Consider the following 20,445-nt stretch of genomic DNA (forward strand, 5'->3'; position numbering starts at 1 on the left):
CTCGGATGAATCCTTCATTTCACCTCACGGCCGATTGCACTCTATAGATTCAACCTACCTCTTCTCCACTCTTCTCTCACTCCAACTCACCGCAGTGACCGCGATCAACGCACTAATGGAGATTCACGACCCTAAAGGGGCACACCAAGGACATAGTCATCCATCTTTTTCGGCTTGGACACGCCGTGTGCCCATGAAAATGAGGCCGCGAATGCAAAACCTACGGACCGAATCACACACCCTCTCGTCACAGCTATGCCCTGTTATGCCCCGGTCGAATCCATCTCGGTTTCATCCTCACCTTCCATATCTTCATCTCCTTCCATATCCAGTATATCCATTGTCGTCCCATCACCGTCAAGTATACAAACAACTCTCCTTCCGACTCTTCCGTTGACTGCGAGCGATACTGATCCGTCTCTGCACGCGGTCAATTGGCGACGTCTCTTGATCGGGATAGGTTTCAACCAGAGCTGAATCATGCCGTTAGTAAAAGTACCGGTCACAAGGTCTCGACAAAAACATGGTGCTGCACGATACTTACATGCCCCTCCTTCAACCTCTGGAGCACGTTGGCTATCATATCTTTTCGGGCGGGTCCGTTTACGTATCCTTCTGATTGTGTTTGATACTCAAGGGCGCTGTATTGAACCGTAGCTGCGAACATCGGACCTTTGATCATATTTAATGGAGAGCCAAATGGACATAAATCAGGGTGCTTTACCGTCGGTTCCTCTGACTTTATATACAATCACGAGAATCTCGTCGTCGAAAAACTCAGCGTTGCAAAGATGGACGTCGGTAACATCCCCAGGCTCATCTCCAGCAATCGAACACTCCATAACAATGACATCAATATGCAGCGGAACCCCAGCGGCGCATTTTGCGTAAGGCGTCCGGGTCAAGCAGACTAATTTGTACACATTGAATTTCCAAAAAGGCGAAGGAGCCAAAGCGCAACTCACAAAGGGGCCGCATTTCCGAGGTCAAATAGATCGCGAGATGCTGCAGGTGGTTGCCAGGCTAAAATATCCGAATTTGGTTGAATTCAGTGCACTGTAACGAACATGACTCACCTCATTTCGTCGAACAACTCTTTCGCGGACAAATTGGCAAGCACCGCCTGGAACAGTTTCACTCGCCTCCACCTGAAATGGAGTAGCCCCACCACTACCTGACACGATGGCTGATCGAGCAGTAGCCTTCGAAACATGCGCGAAGACCCGCTGACACCGGACAGCCAAATCATGAACAAGTGCCCACAGATTCTTGTCCAGATGTGATTTATCGGCCGTGGAGACCTTTTAAAACACATACAAACTCATGTCGTAGAGTACACATTACAATTAACTGAGAAACCTACCGGCTGCCATGATGTTTGAGAAGGATCCTGCAACGCGGCGTGGGCTTGTTCCAGTGCTTCTTCAAGAACTTTGTTAGTATCCGTGTTGTGTCGAGGCAATCCAAGATCTCCGGGATCAAATTGGGGAGCTGGCCCTGTGAACCACCGGTCTATTTGACTTGTCTTCAACCCGGACATTAAATAGTGATTGACTTCAAGGATGTCATGTTCAGGGGGCGAGCGGGTCTCGGAGGAGTTGCCCGCCAAGGTGATTTCTAACACGGGAAATAAGCTACGGCCCTATGTAGCTCAGTAACCCACTCACCATACCGAAGAAAGCTCAGGAAATGTTTGAATGACCCGAGTTCCCTTCTTGCTTGAAATGCCAACAAATTTGAGACGAAGACGGCTTGCTTCAGCGAAGACAGACAGTGGGTAATGTCATCGGCGTTGAATCCAAACAAGACAATTTGAGGACTGGAAAGGTGTCAGCACAAAGGTAGGCAATCATGGGAAATCATCCCAGACATAAGTGACCATCCTCGAACTTCTTCCAAAATGATATGTAACCGTTGAAGCGTAGGAACCAGTCGCAACGTTGAGAAATCGCGCAATTTAACGAGTGCATCGGTCACCGTGGACTCCCATTTTTGGAGAGCCTGAAAGCAAAATTAGCTTTGAAACAACGAAACCTTGGATAAATCAACCCTTTCACTCATTTGCTCGCTGGACGATAAGAAATCCGAAAGTCCCTCAGAACACAACCCAGCGACTAGGAGACCAGTGAGCTCGACGATTGCACTGGGTTCCTTCTCTGTTGAGAAAACTAAGAATAGTAAAAATCCATCAAGGAACAGCATTACTAACGGCCAAATTGGTCACGAAGTCTGGTTTCTAGCAGCTGAATCCATTTTGGGCCAGCTTCTCGTGCTCCAGTAAGTGAACCGGAACCAAACCAGACTTCACGCAGGTCTTCAATGACCCGCATGACATACCACATCAATTCCCGTGCGGCGGATGAAAGCCTGGCGAAATCTCGGATTCTATGGGAGGCAAGCAACGGTAAGTCGACCGATAGAGGCGCAAACGCGGCGGACAATAAGTCGGAGCCTAAGGTCTGAGGATGAAGTAGAAATAGCGGTTGCTTCGGATCCTTGAATACTGCCGTTGGCACGGTCGATGGAATCGTACTGATCGGTCCTAGGTAGTAGCTGCCATCCAAAAAACAGTGAAGCTTGCCATTGTCATCACCTATCACGAGGAGACTGTTTTCGTCTTCCGCAGAAAGATTAACTTGTGTGTCTTTTGTCGTCTTGCCTTGTTCATCGATCAAGATCGGAGGACAGAGAGAAGCAAGAGATGGGTCTGGGAGCAATGATGGCCAATCACTGATGACTTCAGGTGTGGATGACTTCAGCGCAGCTCCTGTCTGTGTTCCTTGAAAAGCAAAGAGGTCGGTGGCACTGAACAAACGTTAACGAGTCCGGATTTTGTGGCCTCAGATGACTTACGTGAGCTTGTGATCTTCTTCTCTAAGGGGATCAAGGAGGGGAAGAACTTTCAATATGGAGAGAGCAGACCCTGTCTTCAGTATGATAAGAGTGGAGGCAGTGTTAGCCTAAACGAATCCACAGACATTAATTTCATTTCTCTTGAAGATATCTGGGATCGTGCTTCGTGGTAAATCGCGGAAACCTGGGAACCACCAAGCTCCAGTTATTCGATGTTGTTGCTCAGACTTGTGTAACGATGCCGGGATGGTGAGAGAACGCTCTATGTGACCATCTTGCACGGAATGAAGTGTAATGCGGGAGAACCCATGAGAGACAGCGATTGTCTGGCCTACAGTAAACAACGTTAGATATGACGACGCATAACTTGTGGCGTATAACCATACCACAAGGACTCCAAGCTAAAGCCGATACGCTTTCAATGGAGCTTTCATCACACCCCACCTCGATGTCCCACTTTTTGGTTCCTTGCATTTTCCATAGAGTCAACCTATCCCTTCCACCAAGGCGGGACACCAGGACGACAAGGTCCTTGTCTGGGCAGCAAGCAGATGTCAGTAGACGGCATGGAGACGAGAGCTGCAAGACAGCCAGTGACGCGAACGCATTGTGTTCCATGTGCTCTACCTCTGGTGGTACGAAGACAAGTCACAAAAAAACCCTTTGGTAACTTTCGACTTTCAGCACTTTTGGTCGATCTTACGTTCTACATTTGGCCACGTGCTCAAGCATATGCCAACCATTACAGTTGCCTTTTTGTGCGATTTAACAAATTTACTATTTGTCCCTCCGCTTTCCCCCTTTGCGTTTTCCCATCCCGCCGATTGTGTCTCCCTTCTTGGCATGCACCCCTTCGCCTCTTGCCGCCTTCGATGATAAATCCCTGTCGAATGTATTACCACTTCTCGATGTCCCTTTTCTTGCCTTCGTTCTTTTTGAAACAGGTTCGTTTAGGTGACTTTGAATCCCAATCTTGGCGGGACGAGCAGCCTTCTTTGCGGAACGAATGGCAGCATTCACAGCGCCTGTCTCACCTAGTTCCTTGTCTGCTTCTAGTGCCATTTTTCGACGCTTTGCCTTCCTAGTTAGACCAGCAAACTTATCTCTCTTTGGCTGAAGGAAGAGTTCAATAAGGAGTCGTGGGTGATGCAATAAACGCACCTTGGGCTCGTCAACAGCCTTGGGTTTTCCCTTGGACGTGAGCCCAGTTCCACTTTCATACTGCTGTTTGCTTGTGGCTGAAAAAAGGACGTGAAGTTCCTGCTAATTGCAAAACTTGTAAATCTTCACCCACCAACTGCCTTTGCCTTTTCCTTTTCGCTCTGAAACCAAGTTCGAGCAGGCCGAGAAAAAATCTCATCTTGGTGTTCAATCATATTTTGTCCCTTCTTGAGTTCCATTTCCGCCTGCCGAATCTAGCATAATATATGAGTAAAAGCGGTTGAACAACATTTAGCTTCCCAAGTTACCTGCTTCTCCTCCTTTTCTTCTTGAAGAATGGTCGCGACTTCGTCTTTTAGAACCTCTACCCTCTTGACCCATTTTGGAAAAACATCAGCGGGGACAAGCCGATGGCGAACATTATCTTCGCCCGCACTATGCTTGATGGCTGCTTTGAGCATTTTCCTGTCTCCTTCTCCTACTAGAGTGACTGAGCTACAAGGATGATCAAAACACAGCCAACGAGAATGGATTAAAGATTAAAGCTTACCGACCAGACTTCCCTGCGCGGGCCGTCCGACCTACTCGGTGAAGGTATTGCGACAATTGGTTAGGCATGTCGTAGTTAATAACGGTCTCAATGCCCTTGATATCTAACCCACGAGAAGCAAGATCAGTCGCCATTAAATAATCTACTTGTGCATCGCGAAATAGCTGCAAGGATCTGAGACGCTATCACAGAATTAATGTCTGGCATGGAGGAAAGTGTGCAAGTGCTGTCTAACCTGTTCTTGAGAGAGGTCACCATGCAACTCCTCGGCCTTCATATCAAGAAGACCGAAAACAATGCGCATCTGGTGTGCGAGCTTCTTGCTCTTGTAGAATATGATAACGCGCTGTCGGAATGTTCTCTTGCATAAAGACACAAGCAGCGCAGTTCGGTCCGCTTCTTTCTCCGTTCGGACGCGAACGAATTCTTGTATAAGGCCTTGAGCCATGGTTCGCTTTGGGTCCACAAACAGGCGTACAGGCTTGTTCAAAGACATCTTCACCAGTTCATCGACCGAGTCAGTCATTGTAGCAGAAAACAACATTGTCTGACGGGAAACAGGACATGATTTGATGATTTCGGTCAACTCGTCTGCAAATCCATCGGAAAGCATGCGGTCCGCTTCGTCAAGAACAAGGACATCCAGTGCATCGAGCGTGAAGGAAGGGGAATTACGCAGGTGGTCGATAAGCCGTCCGGGAGTTGCAATGATGACGTCTGGGCGAGTCCTTAAGGTCGCCTCTTGCGATTTGACGGAAAGTCCACCTAGAAAGTTTGCGTGAACACTAGCTGCTGTGAAGTTTGAATGGAACAAACCGACGACGAGGCAAAAGCGAATGTCAGTGTGCGCTGCCAGTTTAGAACCAACGTCATAACATTGTACGGCTAATTCTCTTGTCGGGACCAGCACCAGACACCGAGTCGCTGCCGCATGCTTCCCTTTTTCTCGATATAGCAGTCGTTCCAGCATCGGGATGGTAAACGCAGCAGTCTTTCCAGAACCCGTGACAGCATTTCCGACAACATCTTTGCCCAACAAAGCAACAGGAATGGTCGCGGCTTGAATGGGTGTCGGCGCATGGAATCCGAGATTGGCCAACGCCTTGTGAATCGGGCGGGAGAGGTTCATGGTCAGAAAAGATAAATGATGCTCCGAAGGTGCTGCCTCCGAATCAAAGAATGCTGCTTTGCGATCCTTTTCGACTTGAGTCTCTTCTTCTGATTCATCCGAAGAATTCGATTCCGCATCATCATTATCGCTCTGCTCCTCGTCCTCATCAGATACGGACTGGGTGGTTTCATCATCTTCCTCGCCGGAAGTAGCAAGGGGGTCATCTTCGTCGCCCGAACCATCCGTTTCAGGGAAGTCTTTTGCACTGATAGCATCACTTTCCTCCGTACCGTCCTCAGCTTCATCCTCGCTCTCTGGCTCGCGTTTTCTTTTCGAGCGCGTCTTGAGTTTGCGTCTTTCGATAATTTCATCTACCGAGACAGGATCCTATTTGCCGATTCAGCGACTGACTATCGCGTGTACTAGCAGCGATGCTCACTGGCTTAGAAACCTTCTTCACGATATCCAACTGCTGTGCTCCAAACTCCAATAAATCGGTGTAGGGATCACCAGCAATATCGAATTGGAAGTCGGGGTCCAGGTGGGCGGCGTCATGATCTACTTGCTGCTGTTTCTTGCTGTTTCTGCGTTGAGGTGGTGATTCATCGTCAGAGTCGATGGTCATTACGAAGTCCATGACTGGATATAGTGCAATGCGGCCAACCGACAGAGAGTATTGGCAGACTATGAAGTCTCTCAGGGAGCAATACTACGAGCAGTAATGTAGTACTAGTGATAGTAAATATCCTGACTTAGTACTTACTTCAAAACTTAAAAATGTCACGTGCTCGAGATTTAAGCTTCTGACATTGTGACAAGTTTGGCTACAGAACATATTGCACATATTGGCCGTAGGTGCGACACATTCTTCGACTGGTTCAATGGATGCTAAGATTTGCTAATGTGCCCATGTGATGAGAAGTAGCGACGTAACTTGAACATGAAAGGGTACATTTGCCGAATAACAAATATGATACGTACAGGACGGGGGTATCAAACAAATGGGATCTCTGAGAGTTACAGATGAATAGAAACAAACAGCAGATACATAAAGGAAAATCCTGATACATGCTGGGGGCTGTCTTCACCGTTGCAGTAGTATTCTGCGAAGAATTGTTGCGTCTCTCTGGGAGGATGTTGAATGTTCGCGTGACATTGTTCGGGGCAGCGAGGAGCGGAAGGGTTCTTCAACCAAATCCGAGTCTGGGAGAGGCGCCATTCGAGATGTTTGCATCTGCATAAAGTGAGTTAAGGGAGGGGAAAAGTTTTCGAATAAATACGCACATCTTCCGACATGACGAACTCGTTAAATACGACCTTCAATATTCGATCTCGTGACGGTAAGCAGTAATCCGGATTTGTTTGGCACTGGATCTGGCAGTGGGTGGTGGTTTGAATGAACCGACCAAACATATTAAATTTTCCCCAATGGATTTTTGCAGGATCATCCGGATTGACATTGGGGTTTCCTTCGTGGGCACGGATCAGGTCGGACATATGGACCTCCCTATTTAGAGGTGAAAAATCAAGCTATTTGTCATGAAAGTTGCCGCACTTACAGCGCTGGTATACAAGCGCCTTTGGTGTTTTTGAGCGCCATACGATAAGCCTGATGAGCTCCGCGATGTTGAAGAAGAACATCCCAAGACAGCAGGTTCTTGTAGTGATCCGGAGTCTTGTTTTTGAAAATCTCCATGGTTTCATCGCCCTGGAAAGTAGAGTTGTTGATTCCAGCGACAAAGGCACGCAGCGCTGAGTAATTGTTCAACGCGCGGAGCTCGTGCGCAATATCCACGAATCGCTCTATCTGCCTTGCGCGGTTCCTCGGTTTGTCATGACATAGTATGAGGGATACTACCCTGGAGAAACCATTAACCGTCTTTATCATTGGCGACACCCACCCACGTCGACTTACCAATCGGCAAGGTGATTGGAGATAGCATTGAATCGAGATATTGAGTCCAACTCAGGGTCTTTGCGTCCGGGAATGAGGGTATATTGCAACCAGTGCCGTGGCTGCATAAAAATTGTCATAATCACGGCAATCACAGTAATAGCCAATGCTAACCTCGATATCCATGAATAACTTCGCTTCTACTCGCGTGATCTCCTCCGCAATCTCTGAGCATTCGAATCCAGCCAGAGTCTGGGCATGACTCCTTAGCTTGCTCAGGAGGTCCTTTGGAGATATATCTGAAGCATCTCCTTGGTTGTGACTCGAATTTACCGGTATAAATATATTCGCGCTGAGCGGCAAGCTTGACTTGCGTTCTCTGACGCTCGATGCACTAGGGAGGTTATCGTTCGAGGGAGCGACCGACGAACGGCTCGTAGAGGGTGATTCAGTCTCAACAGCCAGTATTTCCTCCTCTCCGTCTGATATGCTGTATGGGTCCTCACTCTCGTCCACAGGATTTTCGGACTTTAGCGCCCAAGCCGCATCCGTGTCTGTGATGTTCTGAAGATGTGAAAGGAAAGGGAGAAAATCAGACCCGTAATGGAGGAGGTATGTCTTCCCGACAATCGATCTGACCAGGGCGTGTAAGGCGCCAGGGGCCCCCGGAACGGCGAAGTCTTGTGGATAAGTCTGGATCCAGGTTTCAAGTAGGTGACATATCCTTCAAATCAATCAGCATATTAAGATGATAACTCTTCAGGTCGCAAAATCAAAATACCTCATCTGCGCGTAACTCGCAAACATCGGATCGCCAGTCGAAGTGTCGAGTTGTCGCATTCGCTTCTGCATAGCCAACAAAATACTGCGAGGACTTGCAAATCTTCGATATGTAAGAAGGAAATGCGAGATAAACGTCGGGTCTATTAATGCTGTGAATACTGTAGTGCCAACAAGTCAGAAAGGGCGAACTTACCATCACCGCTGACAGCAAGGAATAGTAATTTATCGAGCAACTCCTCCAGGGTTGCATACTGTCCTGAGCGACTAATTAAATCAAGAAGTTAGCAGCACTAAGTCGAATGATTGCAGATGACCCACGGTTCCTTCTCCTTGTTCACAGGGCGATCAAGATGGCCGTTCTCAGTTACATTCAAGGGAGCATCTGTCCCAACAAAAGACTTGAACGATGACGAATTTAGGCTTGACGACCCAACGAAGCTTGCGACACTGCGAGCATTCGATAACTTTCGCTCGGGCGACTCCCGTGATTTAGACATCTCATGTGCCGAGAGGAGATCCGGTGTTGACCGGGCACGCGTTGGAGAAATGGCGATTGGCGGCGGAGATGATGGGATTGTAGAAGTGGGCGAGTGTCGCAACGAGCTACCCTGGTCTTGGGACATGGTGTGCGTTGAAGCTGTGGAAGAAGAGACAGTGGGTGTGGCTGATGATGTTGATGCTCGGGCTTCCCAAGTAATCGGTGAGTTGAGAGCATCTGGTGATGCAGGATTTCGTAGATCAGCATCTGAAATGTCATCGGCAGAGTTTAACACCACACTCAGATATAACTCTTTAGACTTACGAGGACCTGGCAAGATAGATATCGTCAACCAATTGAACGCTTTCTTTACCCTAGCCCTCCCTGCGTCTCCCAAGTGATCAACCTGTACCAAACCGATATCATAGGTTTTCAACAGGTTGGAAGACTCCAGCGGATCGACAACAGCATTCAAGTCTGTCTTCAAGGCTACCGCTATGGTCGAAAGCTTCAACGGTCGTATCCACCCTTTCAAAGATGATTATTATAAACCACGAAAACAAGAGATGCAACATACGGAGGAAATCTTCCACAAGAGAAAATGAAGCCTTGTCGGCAGTATCATAACACACAACAACTCCATTGATAGGTGGAAGGTTTCCGTGCAGGACCTTCGCAATGTCTAACTCATAGATAACCATGGGGAAATCGCGAGGTATCGCCCAGTCAACGCGGTCAACGCGGCGTGTATCTTGAGGAATTGTAGTCAGATAGAACAAGATGGGTATTGTCTTGAATATGAACGTACAACGGAAAGGAGTAGGAGGAAAGGTTCCACTAGGCGACGCGAACAGTGCCTCAATGTCCGGTGCCCCGTGTGCTTTAGCGTCCTCCGAGATGAATGTTGATTTGCCACAACCGGATGAACCAACTACAGCTATGGCTATTTCTTTGGGTAAAAGCTAGACAAGTAACATCAGAAATCGAGCTCAATAGGATGTGGCGAGTTGCTTACAGAAGGTTGTATGGTATCAATCAATAGATTTCTACCTATAGATGTAGTGGTTTGCAAGCCAAGACTGTCACTCCTTGCGCGCCCTGACGTAAGATTGGCTAGTGCAGGATTACATACAGGCAGGGAACTAAGCGATGTTGTGGAATGCAAGCGGCGGGTATCATCAAAAGCCTGAACGGGCGTCCGTGGAGGGAGATTGAGATCGCCTGGACGGGGGGCTGTTCGAAGGTGATCTTTGCCCTTCACAGAGCCCCGTCTGCCTTCACTTGGTCGCTTAAACCGCTGAATAAGCTCGGCCTCCCGCTCGTGCTCTATACCGGAATCACGACTCTGACTCATCGCACTCACGCTCGCACCGCGACTGCGAATAGACGGTTGGGGAAGAGTGGGTTCGCTGTGCAATAGGCCGTCCTGTTTATGTGTCCGAGACGCCTCGAAAGCGGAGTAAGTGTTGCCTCTATTCGCCCGTGGACCGCTTGTTTTCTGTGACACTTCCCTATCGTAGCCAACGAATGAGTCGACGGATACTGATTTGCGCAAGGATTGGGACGAAGGGTCGGTTGAAGATGAGGATGAGAATCCGGAGCAGCCTGTATCAAAAGGAGTACTACGAGGAACGACAAGAGTAGATGAAGTAGAGGAGAAAGACGTCTGGGGGGATGTGGACGATGCAGACAGAGGTGCGATTGGATCATGTCCCAGGTCAATGTAAGTATTTTTATCGGGGTCGCCGGGCATCTCAATTGGTGGGAGGGAAGGTATGGCGGGTAAACAATGGCTTGTGTCGGTCGTTGGGGTGGTCATGTCTGATAGTCGTCGAAGGTATGGACAAGAGAGAATCACCAGTGAATCATGAGCGCGGCGAGCAAGTCTTAGGAAAGGAGAGCCAACGTCTAAGTGGAAATAACAATAACTTAGCCTAGCTTGAGCCTAGCCAAGAATTGCTCTCGATTATAGGTGTCGCCTGGTGTCGCTGTGGGCAACGTCGAAGAAGGGAAAGCGGGAGCAGAAGCGAAAAGCGAAAACGAAGAGACAGAAGAAGTGCGTGGTTCAAGATGAGGGACGGTTTTTAATTATGGGAATCGATGATACTACACACAGGCGCTCATCACCATCCCCGTCGCTGGTAACAACAAGGGTCATTTTATTATCATTCAATTAACACTCTGATACACTCTCATGTCTTCTCCATCCCCCAGAATTTTGCTCGTCGCAAGTATTTATTCTTCCTTGTCAAGGTTTCTCACTGATTATAACCTGTGACAACCCCAAGAATGATGACGGCCCACCAGGTCCCCAATCTCCATATGTTTACGGGCTTTATCGTTATATCACCACGATTCTCAGTAAGCTTTCAGTGAACTCCACATGCATGAAGACGCTTGCGTCTAACATGCGGCCCTAGGATGGGATGTGAAAGTAGTCGTACCAAGCTCCCAGAAATCGTGGATTGGTGAGTTTAGATATTCTTGCTCAAGCTCTCGTCCTGATGCACATAATGCAGGGAAAGCGTTTCACATTACAGAAATCACGAAAGGAAGATATTACTACCCGAAGGAACCTGGTGAGTGATTTGGTGTGATGAGAATCAACATTATAATTGAAAGGCTGCCGAAGACGGGATGGGAGAGGTTTCATCAGCTTCGCGTCCTCTAAATGAGGGTGAAGTCGCCGAGTGGGTACTGCTGGACGGTGTATGTTAAGATGTCTACTCTTGGCGCGAGCTCATGGCCTCCGTAGACCCCTGCGACTTGCACCAATATCGCGCTTCATAACCTTTATCCTGGAACAATCGACCTCGTGGTCAGTACTTATAGTTGCTCCTTGTGATAACGCTCAAAGTCTAATTCAATTCGGTATGCAAGATCTCGGGACCAAACCTTGGCAGAAATTCCTCTGGTCTGTACTCTTGCTTCGCTATCGTTGAATGTTCCATGAATATACCATAATTACCCAGCCGCTTTCGCCATGTCGTCCGGAACCATTGGTGCCGCAATGTCGTCTGCGCTATCTCAGGTCCGCTCTGTCGCAATTTCGTACGGCACTGTCCTCCATCCCACCCCAAACGAACTTTTTGAACCCGCACATATCCTGTCTGCGCGGATCATCCAGTACTTGTGGAACAACTGGGGTAGAGACGTCGGTGGAATGCGCAACGGAGAAATCGACATGTATAATGTGAATGTTCCCATGATAATGGAACTTCTTAACCCTGAGGGCATAGATGTCCATTGGACACACATGTGGCGTAACTCATATGGCCAGCTTTTTAAGGCGATATCGGCTTCTGACGCTACGAGCACGAAGAGGGAAATACCCTCCGAGAGCCCGGACGTGGCAGGACAGCATACTGCACAACAAAGTGGATCTGGAAGCGATGTACCGAAAGAGGAACCTGCAGCGCTAGTGTTCAAATTCTCCCCTGATGTCCAACCCCTCATTACACCTTCGCTTGCCTCCCTCCCAGTTGGCTCGGATGGTTGGGCCATCGCTAAAGGCCACGCGAGCATTACTCCACTACGGGCATGCTTTGCACATGTAGATCATGACAATGCGGCAACAGGGACGGAATCTATGAGGATCTTGAAATTTTAGAGTATGCTAGTTCTCTGATATCACCAATATCATTCATTACAAGCGAGTCGTAAGGCAAATGTTAGGGGTTCAAGATCTATTGACAGGTCCCCGTGGTATCACTGTTGTGTTCCTCTGATCGTCTATAGTTCGTCAAATAGTTTGTCATGTCTCCACTTGGACAGCCAACATCTCAAAGCGAGACAATCACGATGTGTGAGAATATCACTGTAAACAAAATCCAGCTAGTCGTTCCTAAGTTCATGATTGGATGTGTTCGGGTTGCGCTCGACGTCACCAACCAAGCCTGCTTGTAGACTTTGAGCGATTTGATGATCCAGGTGGCATTCTATAGAACCAGTTGAGACAAAGAAATGCAAGAAAACAATAATATCCCACATCAAAATTGGTCGGATCCATTAGCCTGTTCTCGCAGGTGCCAGGACAACCTGACGTAGCGTATGAGTTGCCAGCCCAGTCACCTAGTTAGTCTTGAGAAATCGCTTCAATTTGCACTCAGTAATGAAGCCTCACCGCAAAACGTGATGTCTGCATTGTTCGTGAGTAATGAGGTTATGAATTCCATCAAAATGCCCACCGAATACGATCGAGTGGTTTGCGAAGAATTGAGTAATATTACACGACTGGGTAGACAGTGCAGCATCAGGTTCGCCCCAATTGGATGGATTTGGTTCTCCCTGTGTAATGTCCACAGGAATAAGTGCGCGGTAAAATGACCCTGTGGAGTGAACCAATTTAGAGTCTCATGGTGCTGTGATGTTTGCGACGAAACGTACAAACTGCTATGCCATTTTCATCCCAATTCATAGCAAAGACTCCGCCTTCTTGTGCGTCAAAAAATGGGCCATATGATGCGCGACTCCATTCTGTCACTCCGCACCCTGCGTTGTTGTTGATGAACGCGTCGCATTGAAGGTTATCCACGCCATTCGTTTGCTTCAACAGTTACACTACCACCTCTCGTTCACGACAAGACAAGGCTTACCACAATCGTTCCCGAGAAGTTGGTACCTTGGGTCAAGTTGCAACCTGAGAGTTACGTGAGTTATGGAGCAAGTAGCTTGCGAACCTCCGCTTACCAGGAGCAGTATGCCAGGTGATTTGGTTGTATTCGTTGTTGTGCACACCCTCAATGATGTCTATTTCGCCGTTCTTAAATAAAGATTATTTAGTGAGAACGCAAAGGTATTTTATGCTTACCCATGGCCATTCCCCACTCCCAACCGTCCTGGCACGTCGTCAGACTCATCATCCAATCGTTGAATAGCATTACTTGCCAGAATGCAGGCCAAACACCTTGAGTAGAATAATTAAACGACGCCAGTGCACTGAAAGAAACCTGTCACACCGCAACCCCATGGTGCCATTTCCACATCTAGAATGAAGAGACCCATGTTGTACTCAGTCTGACTTGATATGCGGACACTAAGAGACCAAATGAGTCTAGGCGCACTCAGCGCACTGGAATTTTTACCTGCTTCTGTTGACCCCATATGCAAGCTGGGTTGTATTGTCGCCCTGCATGATGACCTTGTTGTCTGCGGTCACATTTGCCAGACCGCTGTTGAATGCTGTCTGTCGGTCAACAAAACTATTTCGATTTTAATAATAAAAGAATCCTGTGCGACAGATAGACACGCACGTCACCAAACCACTGAACAATTATCACTGAGTGTTGAGTACCCGGGAATTTGGATGGGAACGTAAACATTACTTTGTAGGATCTGGACCAGTGTAAAAGTCAAATGTACTGCAACCCTTTAGTATCGATTGGGTGATCTGGACAAGACACTCACTCGAAAAAAGTACTGCCCTCATAGGTGTCTTGAATAACCCACAGTATAGTAGACCCATTGGGCGCAGTTTCTCTCTTCGTCGGTAACGTGGTATTTGGCCATTCAGAACTGACCGGTGACACTCCGACGTTCCAATTAGCCTTACTGAAAATGTTTGGGAAGGCCATGGTCTCCGAAAGATGTCCGCATAGTAGGCAAAGAATTGTGAGACGAAGCTTAAACATGCTCGAGAGGAGGAACCCAGTTCAAAGAAAAGAACTGGTATTTAAGGTGCCGTGACTAGACCGTCCGAGCACAATAGCATTGAAAGTTGCTACTAGAGTAGCTCCAACAAAAATGTAGATGTGGCCAAATGAATTACCGCAGCAATCGTAAGGCTTCTCACAGGTGTCATAACGCCGGGCATGAGGCAAGCGCATGGTTGATCCGCAATTTTGGATCCGTCGTAAGTAGCCACAATATTGAAACCGTGGGATGCCGGTTTGCAATTGATATACATAGCTATTCTGAACGGTGCCTGTCACTGTGGACTCAAAGTTCCCTCACAATATGTAGGAGCACATAATATCCTTTTGGCGAAGCTTCATGGTCATACAAAGCATAGGGAGCATGAAGTAACGTAATGGCAGAACAACAGAAAATACGCAAGTAAATCAGCGGTAACGGCGAAGAGAGAGTGTGTTGTGCTTCTTCCAGGTTGAGCGAGCAGGAGCATGGTTGTGACGGTGGCCCTTGCCCAATCCCCTGTTCTGCAACGAACATCAGGAAAATCACCGATGAACATGGGTGATGAACGAACCTGTTTCCCGACGCTGGTGAGACCGCGGGCCTCGCGACGTTTGTGCACTGGCTTCGTAATCCAGTTGATGCGGGGATCCCGACGAATCTAGACCATAATTTGTCCTCGTAAACATAGCAGACCGTGAAAACTTCAGGCTTACAGCTTTGTGGTTCGGATCCACAAGGATAACCTCGAAATACTTGTAAACGCCGTCCTGGTTCACCCAGTACGAGTTCAGGACTCGTAGGTTTCCGCAGCGCCTTCCAACACGTTCCTCGGCGGTACTCCTGAGACTGCGCTGGGGCTTCAAGTGATTGACACCCTGACGGACAGGCTTGCCATTGGTGGCACCTAAAAGATGAATTGAATTTATATCGAAGGGGCCCGGGTGTGTCGATCATTAGCTTACCCTTTGGCACTGGCTTTTTACGGTTACCACGACGGACGCGGATACGATAGATAACAAAGCCCTGCTTGGCCTTGTATCCCAAACGACGGGCCTTGTCAGGGCGAGAAGGGCGAGATGCACGATGAATGACTTTCAATTGGCGGTACTCCCAGCATCTAGAGTGCGAATTCAGCAACAGTCGCTATAATGTATCTCAGACACCAAAACTTGCCGGACACGGAGGAGGAATCGCAGCACATCGGACTGCTTTTTTCTGTACAACTCGCTGATGTATTTGTATGCGCCCATGTTGCAGGCTGCAAATGCAAGATGTTAGTGACTTGGCAGGTCAACATACATCCGACCAAGAACGAAAGCATCCATCAATTTCTATTTGGATTCTTCCAAGCTAGAGTTTCTGGCAGCAATGCAGATCTCTTCCAACAAAGCTGGATACGATAACGACACGGAAACATACCTCTTGAGGGGTCTTGACTCGGGGACGACTACAACGTCTCGTTTGACAACTGGAGGAGGGTTTTCGGGTTTTGCCGTTGTGCGGATTATGGCAGCAGCTTGTCTCGTTTAGGCATATGTCCGACCTTTGTGCAATATTGCTTGTTTCCTCTAGAGCTTCTTGTTCTTTTTGTTAATCATTGTATTACTTTACTCTGTATCGAGGTTCTTCAGCAACGTATTGATATATAATGTTTGGTATCCTCAAGGGGCGGTGCCAATATCCCCCCCACGTATACTCACTGTCAACATGACTTACCGAGCTACAGACGACTTGCAAGGCTACCTCAAGGACGCTGTTCTACCCCGACTGAAGCTCATGCACAAACCAGAGTCGATGTTTCACCAGAGATACAAGAGCCGCAGAAGCACACTTACTGTTGGCCCTCGACATCGAAACCTTGCTAACATAGTTTTCCTGGATTCCGCATTTGATGGCCTTGTTAATGATTGTAGGCTTGCTGTTCAAGCCAAACTCTGCGAGCTATAACCCTTACCATCCGCAGGGATCGAGGAGCACGTGCCAAATCGCTCCCTCTGTCTGTACGATGAGGACCGGCAAACAGGCGAGAGGTTTACAGTGCGCTCCTCGCAAAGATTCAATGTTCCAGAACTGCTGCTCCCTGCAGCATCAGATATCAATCGGTATGTAAGCAATTACCTGGAGCATGAGGTTTATTGAGCCCTGTTATCACCAGGGTGTGCGATTGGCTGGACAATTTCCCACTTCAAACAGTTCAACGAGTTTTTCATATCATGTTTCCTGCAACGAAAGATTGGGGGTTTACGACGCTTGATGATGATGGCTGTGACGACAATTTCAAGAAATTCTACTGGACGGATGAAAATCAAGATCACGCCGATATACGCGATGCATCTGTAATTGTCGCCTGCCAACCTTCTTGGATAATGTCCGACGAATTCATGTGGCAATTCACTCAGCTCAAATCGGTACGTGCTTTAAACACTGGGATAATGAGTACGTGACATATTTGGTAGCTTCCTGAAGGTACTACACGTCCCTTGCGCGGAAAGGAGCGCCTTTGGGGGAAGGTAAGTGTACATAACGTACATTTCCCAGATTCTCAAGAGATTTTCTAGTTGTGGGACACCTGCGTTCACAATCAAACCCCCTTCTTTGTTCTGACTTCATACCAGCAGTGGGTTTTTGGTATGTTTTCACGCGGTAAGATCTGTCCCAAGTGGTCAAAGGAAAGAATTTATCATGACTCGATAGGTTGGACAACAGTGTTCGTGTCTCCCGTCATAGACGCCCAATCACGTTCTCCAACTGTTATGCACGCGTTGCTATATTGGCTTGGCTCGGCTCTGGGTGCCCCTGGTGGTTTTGTACAACCGGTGGAGGTTGGTGTTGGAATAATCCTATTAAAAATGACTGAACTAAGCCAGTCAACAGGTCGCAGAACCTGTTCAAAACATCTTAGACCGTTGTTCCGGGCTACCAATCGCTGAACCGGAAAAAGAACTAGAAATTGCTCCTTCCTTATCGAGCTGGAGCGGCAAGAGTGATGGTGAAAATAATGATGCATTGTGTTTTCATCAGTCGAACTGACATTTTCAGCAGAAGTGGCGTCCTCAGCTGGAGCCGCAAACGCGGTGGCGCTCGATGTTTCGGATAGGGGAGTGGATGAGCCATACGGTCCAGATGTTCTCTTCAAAAAGTCAAAGGATCCGGCCCTCACCTTAGAAATGATAGAGTCGTGGAGGAAGAAATTACCCACCAACCGTATCGAGAACAAGAGTTTCCCATCTCCTACTTTCGCATCGTCTGTCGCACTACTCCCTGATTTGTTTGATGACTCTGCGGCATCAGACACCTCGGATGAAACTGTCGGGGTGCCTCGTGGACACTGGTTAATGAGTGCCTCACGTAGATAGTAGCTCACGACACTGGGATAATCATCTTGCTGATAACAAGTACCTAAACACTAGCCACGTGAACTATTATGAAACTCTTTGCTGTCTCGACCGGAGCCTTAACCACGCAGTGCTCAAAAACAATACCCAAGCACTGCACACAAGCATGGCGCAAAGACACACAAAAATGCGGCCTCTCCTTATCTCTGAGTGTCCACAAACTCCTTGGGAAGGACATGAAGATGGGATGTAACTGCCCCTAGAATCCGCTCTTGGACGACGACCAAGTAGAGGCTTCCTCGGGTCTGGAGAAGGCAACGGTCCGATTTCAGAGGCAAGGATATCTCCTTCACCCCCGGTGAAGGTCGAATCTTCTTCTGATTCATTTTCAGCATCTTCATCCTCGACCGCGTTCTCAAGAATCTCTGCTGCCTGCCGACGACGACTATCGAGATGCGATAGGCCGATGATGGCTAGTAGTTGCAGGATATTGAAAACAAAAAACACGTTCAACAACTGCTGAGTCGTGTACTGCGCGCCTTTTGAAGCTCGTCGACGGGGTGATGCACCGTCCAAGATAAGGCCAGCTATAGTTTGGAAAATTGTCGCGCCTGTTTGTTCCATCTGAAATGTCAAGCTCGGAGATCAGATAAGGACGAAACTGGACTAAATAAACGATTTACGCTTTTGTGAACACCCAGAGTAGTCGATACAAACTTGAACGGGACTAGCTGAGGAACCAAAACGACAAGGAGTACTAAAACACGTCCCGTGAATGATAGTTAAATAGTGCGATACTAACTCACAAGGGGAGAAGCCAATGCCAGTCGCAAAAACAGCAACTGCAGGCGAAGGTGTTCCAGTCCACGCTGGCGGAAGAACAAGCCATGCATAACCAAGCAACGTCAATACTGATGACAGCGCGAACATGCGAAGTACAGCTTGTGGGTGTGTCATCCGGTCTACCATGAATCCGGTCTAACTTGGTGTCGGTAAATATTACGGAGTAATATGGAATGTGCTTACGACGGGATACAAGAGTATACTCCCAACTAGAAGGTAGGAAGCTTGTGTACTGGCGGCGTCCTCTGTCAATCCATATCTCTGTTCAAAAATGTTGCTAAAAGTCGTACAAAGAATGACATTAGTCACGATAGATGTCCTGATAAATAGACTCACGCTGCCAAATGGGTGAAAGGAGCCCATACAGTGCCGCACAGGATGTTTAGCCCTATGTAACTGCAAACAGTTAGCAAGGTCATTAGTTTTGAACTTGACACGCACGCCCAGAAGATATCCCCAAGCTTGGGAATGTCTTTGAACCTGATATAGCGCTTTTTTTGCAACTTTCTCCAGTGCCTGAGCCTCAGAAAGGTCATACAGGGAACGGCGCCTCGCCTCACGTCGTATCTCGGAAGCCTCTAGTAAGACAGTGCCAGATCCCCGTATAAGCCACTTTGAGGATGCCATATAAACCAGATTGATGAAAAGGGAAAGAGCAGCTAAGAATGTGGACGCATAGAATGGTGCGTGGCGCCCAAAACGCTCCGCGAGAGGGAGAGAAGTTCGCGCTGAAATAAATGACGCCAATTTTCCAGCTACAAGACCCAGTGCCATCGAGACGCCGAGCCCATGTGCTTTGAAGAATCGCACGATAATGGACTCCTGTACAACGGCAAGAGGGCTAACTCCAAATCCAAACACGAACAGCCCAAATACCATCAGCCGAACATCCCCTTTTATGTCACCGACCAGTAGCAAAACCTGGCCTAGAAACGGATGAGAAAGTGCGCAGCATGGGTGAATACTACTTACCAATAAATATGACTCCAGTGGCAATGATACTGGTGAGCGTTGTACCAAGTTTACTTGCCATCAGGCCCCCAACTAGAGGTGTCCATGTACTGTTTAAGCTGAATGCAGAAATCAGCAGACTAAATTCCGTGTTGGATGTTTTAATCTCTCGCGCAAGTCGGGATTTCAGTGGCCCGAGTGTGTACGACGCACTATGGGACGGGCACAGTAAATGTTACTAAGGGGAAGGTAGAGGGAATGAAAGAATGAAAGAAAAACGCACTAGTGACTACCGACACTGAGAGAACATGCGCACAGGAGTGCCAACGCCCGGACAATAGATGCCCTCGTCGGAGAGATAACATCCTCCCTCTCTACTAGTTCCTCGTCACGCGGTCTTGGAGAAGCAGAAATGATATGCGGTTCTGTGTAGCTGCGACTTGGAATCGAGACGTAAAGTTCTCTGCTTCCAGGTCGCCGTGGACGGTGGCCGGCCATTTGTGGTTGTACGTTAACGCATGATTTGGTCTTATCTGATAATTTTGAATGACGTAATCATGACTCCACAACTGGACAGAGCGTAGCGCTACCAGAACTGAGTCTTATGCACCCAACCTGGATTTCTATTTCTGTTTTCTGACAAGTTTTGGTCTCGGCGCGCAAGTCGTTGGCTTACACGTCTGGAGCAGGAGGCCCATCATGTGCAGTAATTGTCACGGAAAGAATCGCGACTGCCGCTCGCTGTGTATGGCGATAAGCTCCGTAGTCCGAATGTATCGCCTTATATACGCCCATCTGTAAGTTATGACTGGTGGCGTCTTTCGACTCGCCATGTGTGACCGTAAAATTTAT

General features: G+C 48.1%; 8 protein-coding genes across 8 annotated transcripts; 2 read left to right on the forward strand and 6 right to left on the reverse strand.

The window, feature by feature from the left end:
• Positions 1-263: 263 nt before the first annotated feature.
• Positions 264-3,471, reverse strand: DEU56DRAFT_725866 (anaphase-promoting complex, cyclosome, subunit 4-domain-containing protein; the record flags this gene model as incomplete). Its single annotated transcript, XM_041347889.1, has 13 exons — positions 264-473; positions 545-672; positions 725-910; positions 966-1,023; positions 1,068-1,301; positions 1,340-1,617; positions 1,668-1,819; positions 1,871-2,001; positions 2,050-2,156; positions 2,210-2,805; positions 2,854-2,927; positions 2,979-3,179; positions 3,235-3,471. The coding sequence occupies 13 exons, from the start codon at positions 3,469-3,471 to the stop codon at positions 264-266; spliced, it is 2,592 nt and encodes an 863-aa protein (XP_041214560.1).
• Positions 3,472-3,544: 73 nt separating this feature from the next.
• Positions 3,545-6,419, reverse strand: DEU56DRAFT_770886 (DEAD-domain-containing protein). The gene is made up of 8 exons (XM_041351439.1): positions 6,115-6,419; positions 5,381-6,062; positions 4,800-5,329; positions 4,565-4,746; positions 4,323-4,509; positions 4,148-4,268; positions 4,015-4,091; positions 3,545-3,966 (listed from the first exon to the last, which is right to left on the reverse strand). The coding sequence occupies exons 1-8, from the start codon at positions 6,310-6,312 to the stop codon at positions 3,631-3,633; spliced, it is 2,313 nt and encodes a 770-aa protein (XP_041214561.1). The 5' UTR covers positions 6,313-6,419; the 3' UTR covers positions 3,545-3,630.
• A 340-nt stretch (positions 6,420-6,759) lies between these two features.
• DEU56DRAFT_868400 (ras guanine nucleotide exchange factor domain-containing protein) lies at positions 6,760-10,184 on the reverse strand (the record flags this gene model as incomplete). The annotated part of the gene is made up of 12 exons (XM_041355480.1): positions 6,760-6,909; positions 6,960-7,182; positions 7,235-7,534; positions 7,591-7,691; positions 7,744-8,293; positions 8,351-8,492; positions 8,546-8,616; positions 8,671-9,097; positions 9,155-9,358; positions 9,408-9,581; positions 9,669-9,792; positions 9,846-10,184. 12 exons carry the CDS (start codon positions 10,182-10,184, stop codon positions 6,760-6,762), a joined length of 2,805 nt encoding a protein of 934 aa, XP_041214562.1.
• An 840-nt stretch (positions 10,185-11,024) lies between these two features.
• On the forward strand, positions 11,025-12,440 carry DEU56DRAFT_976585 (sure-like protein; the record flags this gene model as incomplete). The annotated part of the gene is made up of 8 exons (XM_041359613.1): positions 11,025-11,054; positions 11,119-11,191; positions 11,251-11,298; positions 11,350-11,409; positions 11,463-11,539; positions 11,586-11,648; positions 11,711-11,744; positions 11,803-12,440. 8 exons carry the CDS (start codon positions 11,025-11,027, stop codon positions 12,438-12,440), a joined length of 1,023 nt encoding a protein of 340 aa, XP_041214563.1.
• Positions 12,441-12,443: 3 nt separating this feature from the next.
• Positions 12,444-14,641, reverse strand: DEU56DRAFT_770911 (glycoside hydrolase family 16 protein). The gene is made up of 14 exons (XM_041351440.1): positions 14,237-14,641; positions 14,155-14,190; positions 14,083-14,094; positions 13,915-14,031; positions 13,789-13,865; positions 13,718-13,736; positions 13,641-13,668; positions 13,520-13,592; positions 13,426-13,469; positions 13,217-13,376; positions 13,018-13,158; positions 12,954-12,968; positions 12,819-12,901; positions 12,444-12,768 (listed from the first exon to the last, which is right to left on the reverse strand). The coding sequence occupies exons 1-14, from the start codon at positions 14,458-14,460 to the stop codon at positions 12,613-12,615; spliced, it is 1,185 nt and encodes a 394-aa protein (XP_041214564.1). The 5' UTR covers positions 14,461-14,641; the 3' UTR covers positions 12,444-12,612.
• Positions 14,642-15,906, reverse strand: DEU56DRAFT_770918 (ribosomal protein L15e). The gene is made up of 5 exons (XM_041351441.1): positions 15,638-15,906; positions 15,427-15,581; positions 15,178-15,368; positions 15,036-15,122; positions 14,642-14,985 (listed from the first exon to the last, which is right to left on the reverse strand). The coding sequence occupies exons 1-5, from the start codon at positions 15,712-15,714 to the stop codon at positions 14,890-14,892; spliced, it is 606 nt and encodes a 201-aa protein (XP_041214565.1). The 5' UTR covers positions 15,715-15,906; the 3' UTR covers positions 14,642-14,889.
• Positions 15,907-15,937: 31 nt separating this feature from the next.
• Positions 15,938-17,853, forward strand: DEU56DRAFT_386221 (uncharacterized protein). The gene is made up of 8 exons (XM_041345956.1): positions 15,938-16,373; positions 16,428-16,566; positions 16,620-16,872; positions 16,921-16,974; positions 17,023-17,107; positions 17,159-17,286; positions 17,339-17,453; positions 17,507-17,853. The coding sequence occupies exons 1-8, from the start codon at positions 16,172-16,174 to the stop codon at positions 17,818-17,820; spliced, it is 1,290 nt and encodes a 429-aa protein (XP_041214566.1). The 5' UTR covers positions 15,938-16,171; the 3' UTR covers positions 17,821-17,853.
• DEU56DRAFT_770925 (major facilitator superfamily domain-containing protein) lies at positions 17,825-20,231 on the reverse strand. The gene is given in 8 exon segments (XM_041351442.1): positions 17,825-18,423; positions 18,483-18,556; positions 18,606-18,777; positions 18,826-18,919; positions 18,979-19,103; positions 19,123-19,568; positions 19,615-19,805; positions 19,877-20,231. The coding sequence occupies 8 exon segments, from the start codon at positions 20,089-20,091 to the stop codon at positions 17,887-17,889; spliced, it is 1,854 nt and encodes a 617-aa protein (XP_041214567.1). The 5' UTR covers positions 20,092-20,231; the 3' UTR covers positions 17,825-17,886.
• Between the last annotated feature and the right edge of the window lie 214 nt (positions 20,232-20,445).

The sequence above is a fragment of the Suillus clintonianus genome (genome assembly GCF_016758775.1).
Source record: "Suillus clintonianus strain FC179 chromosome Unknown DEU56scaffold_4, whole genome shotgun sequence".
NCBI lineage: Eukaryota > Fungi > Basidiomycota > Agaricomycetes > Boletales > Suillaceae > Suillus > Suillus clintonianus.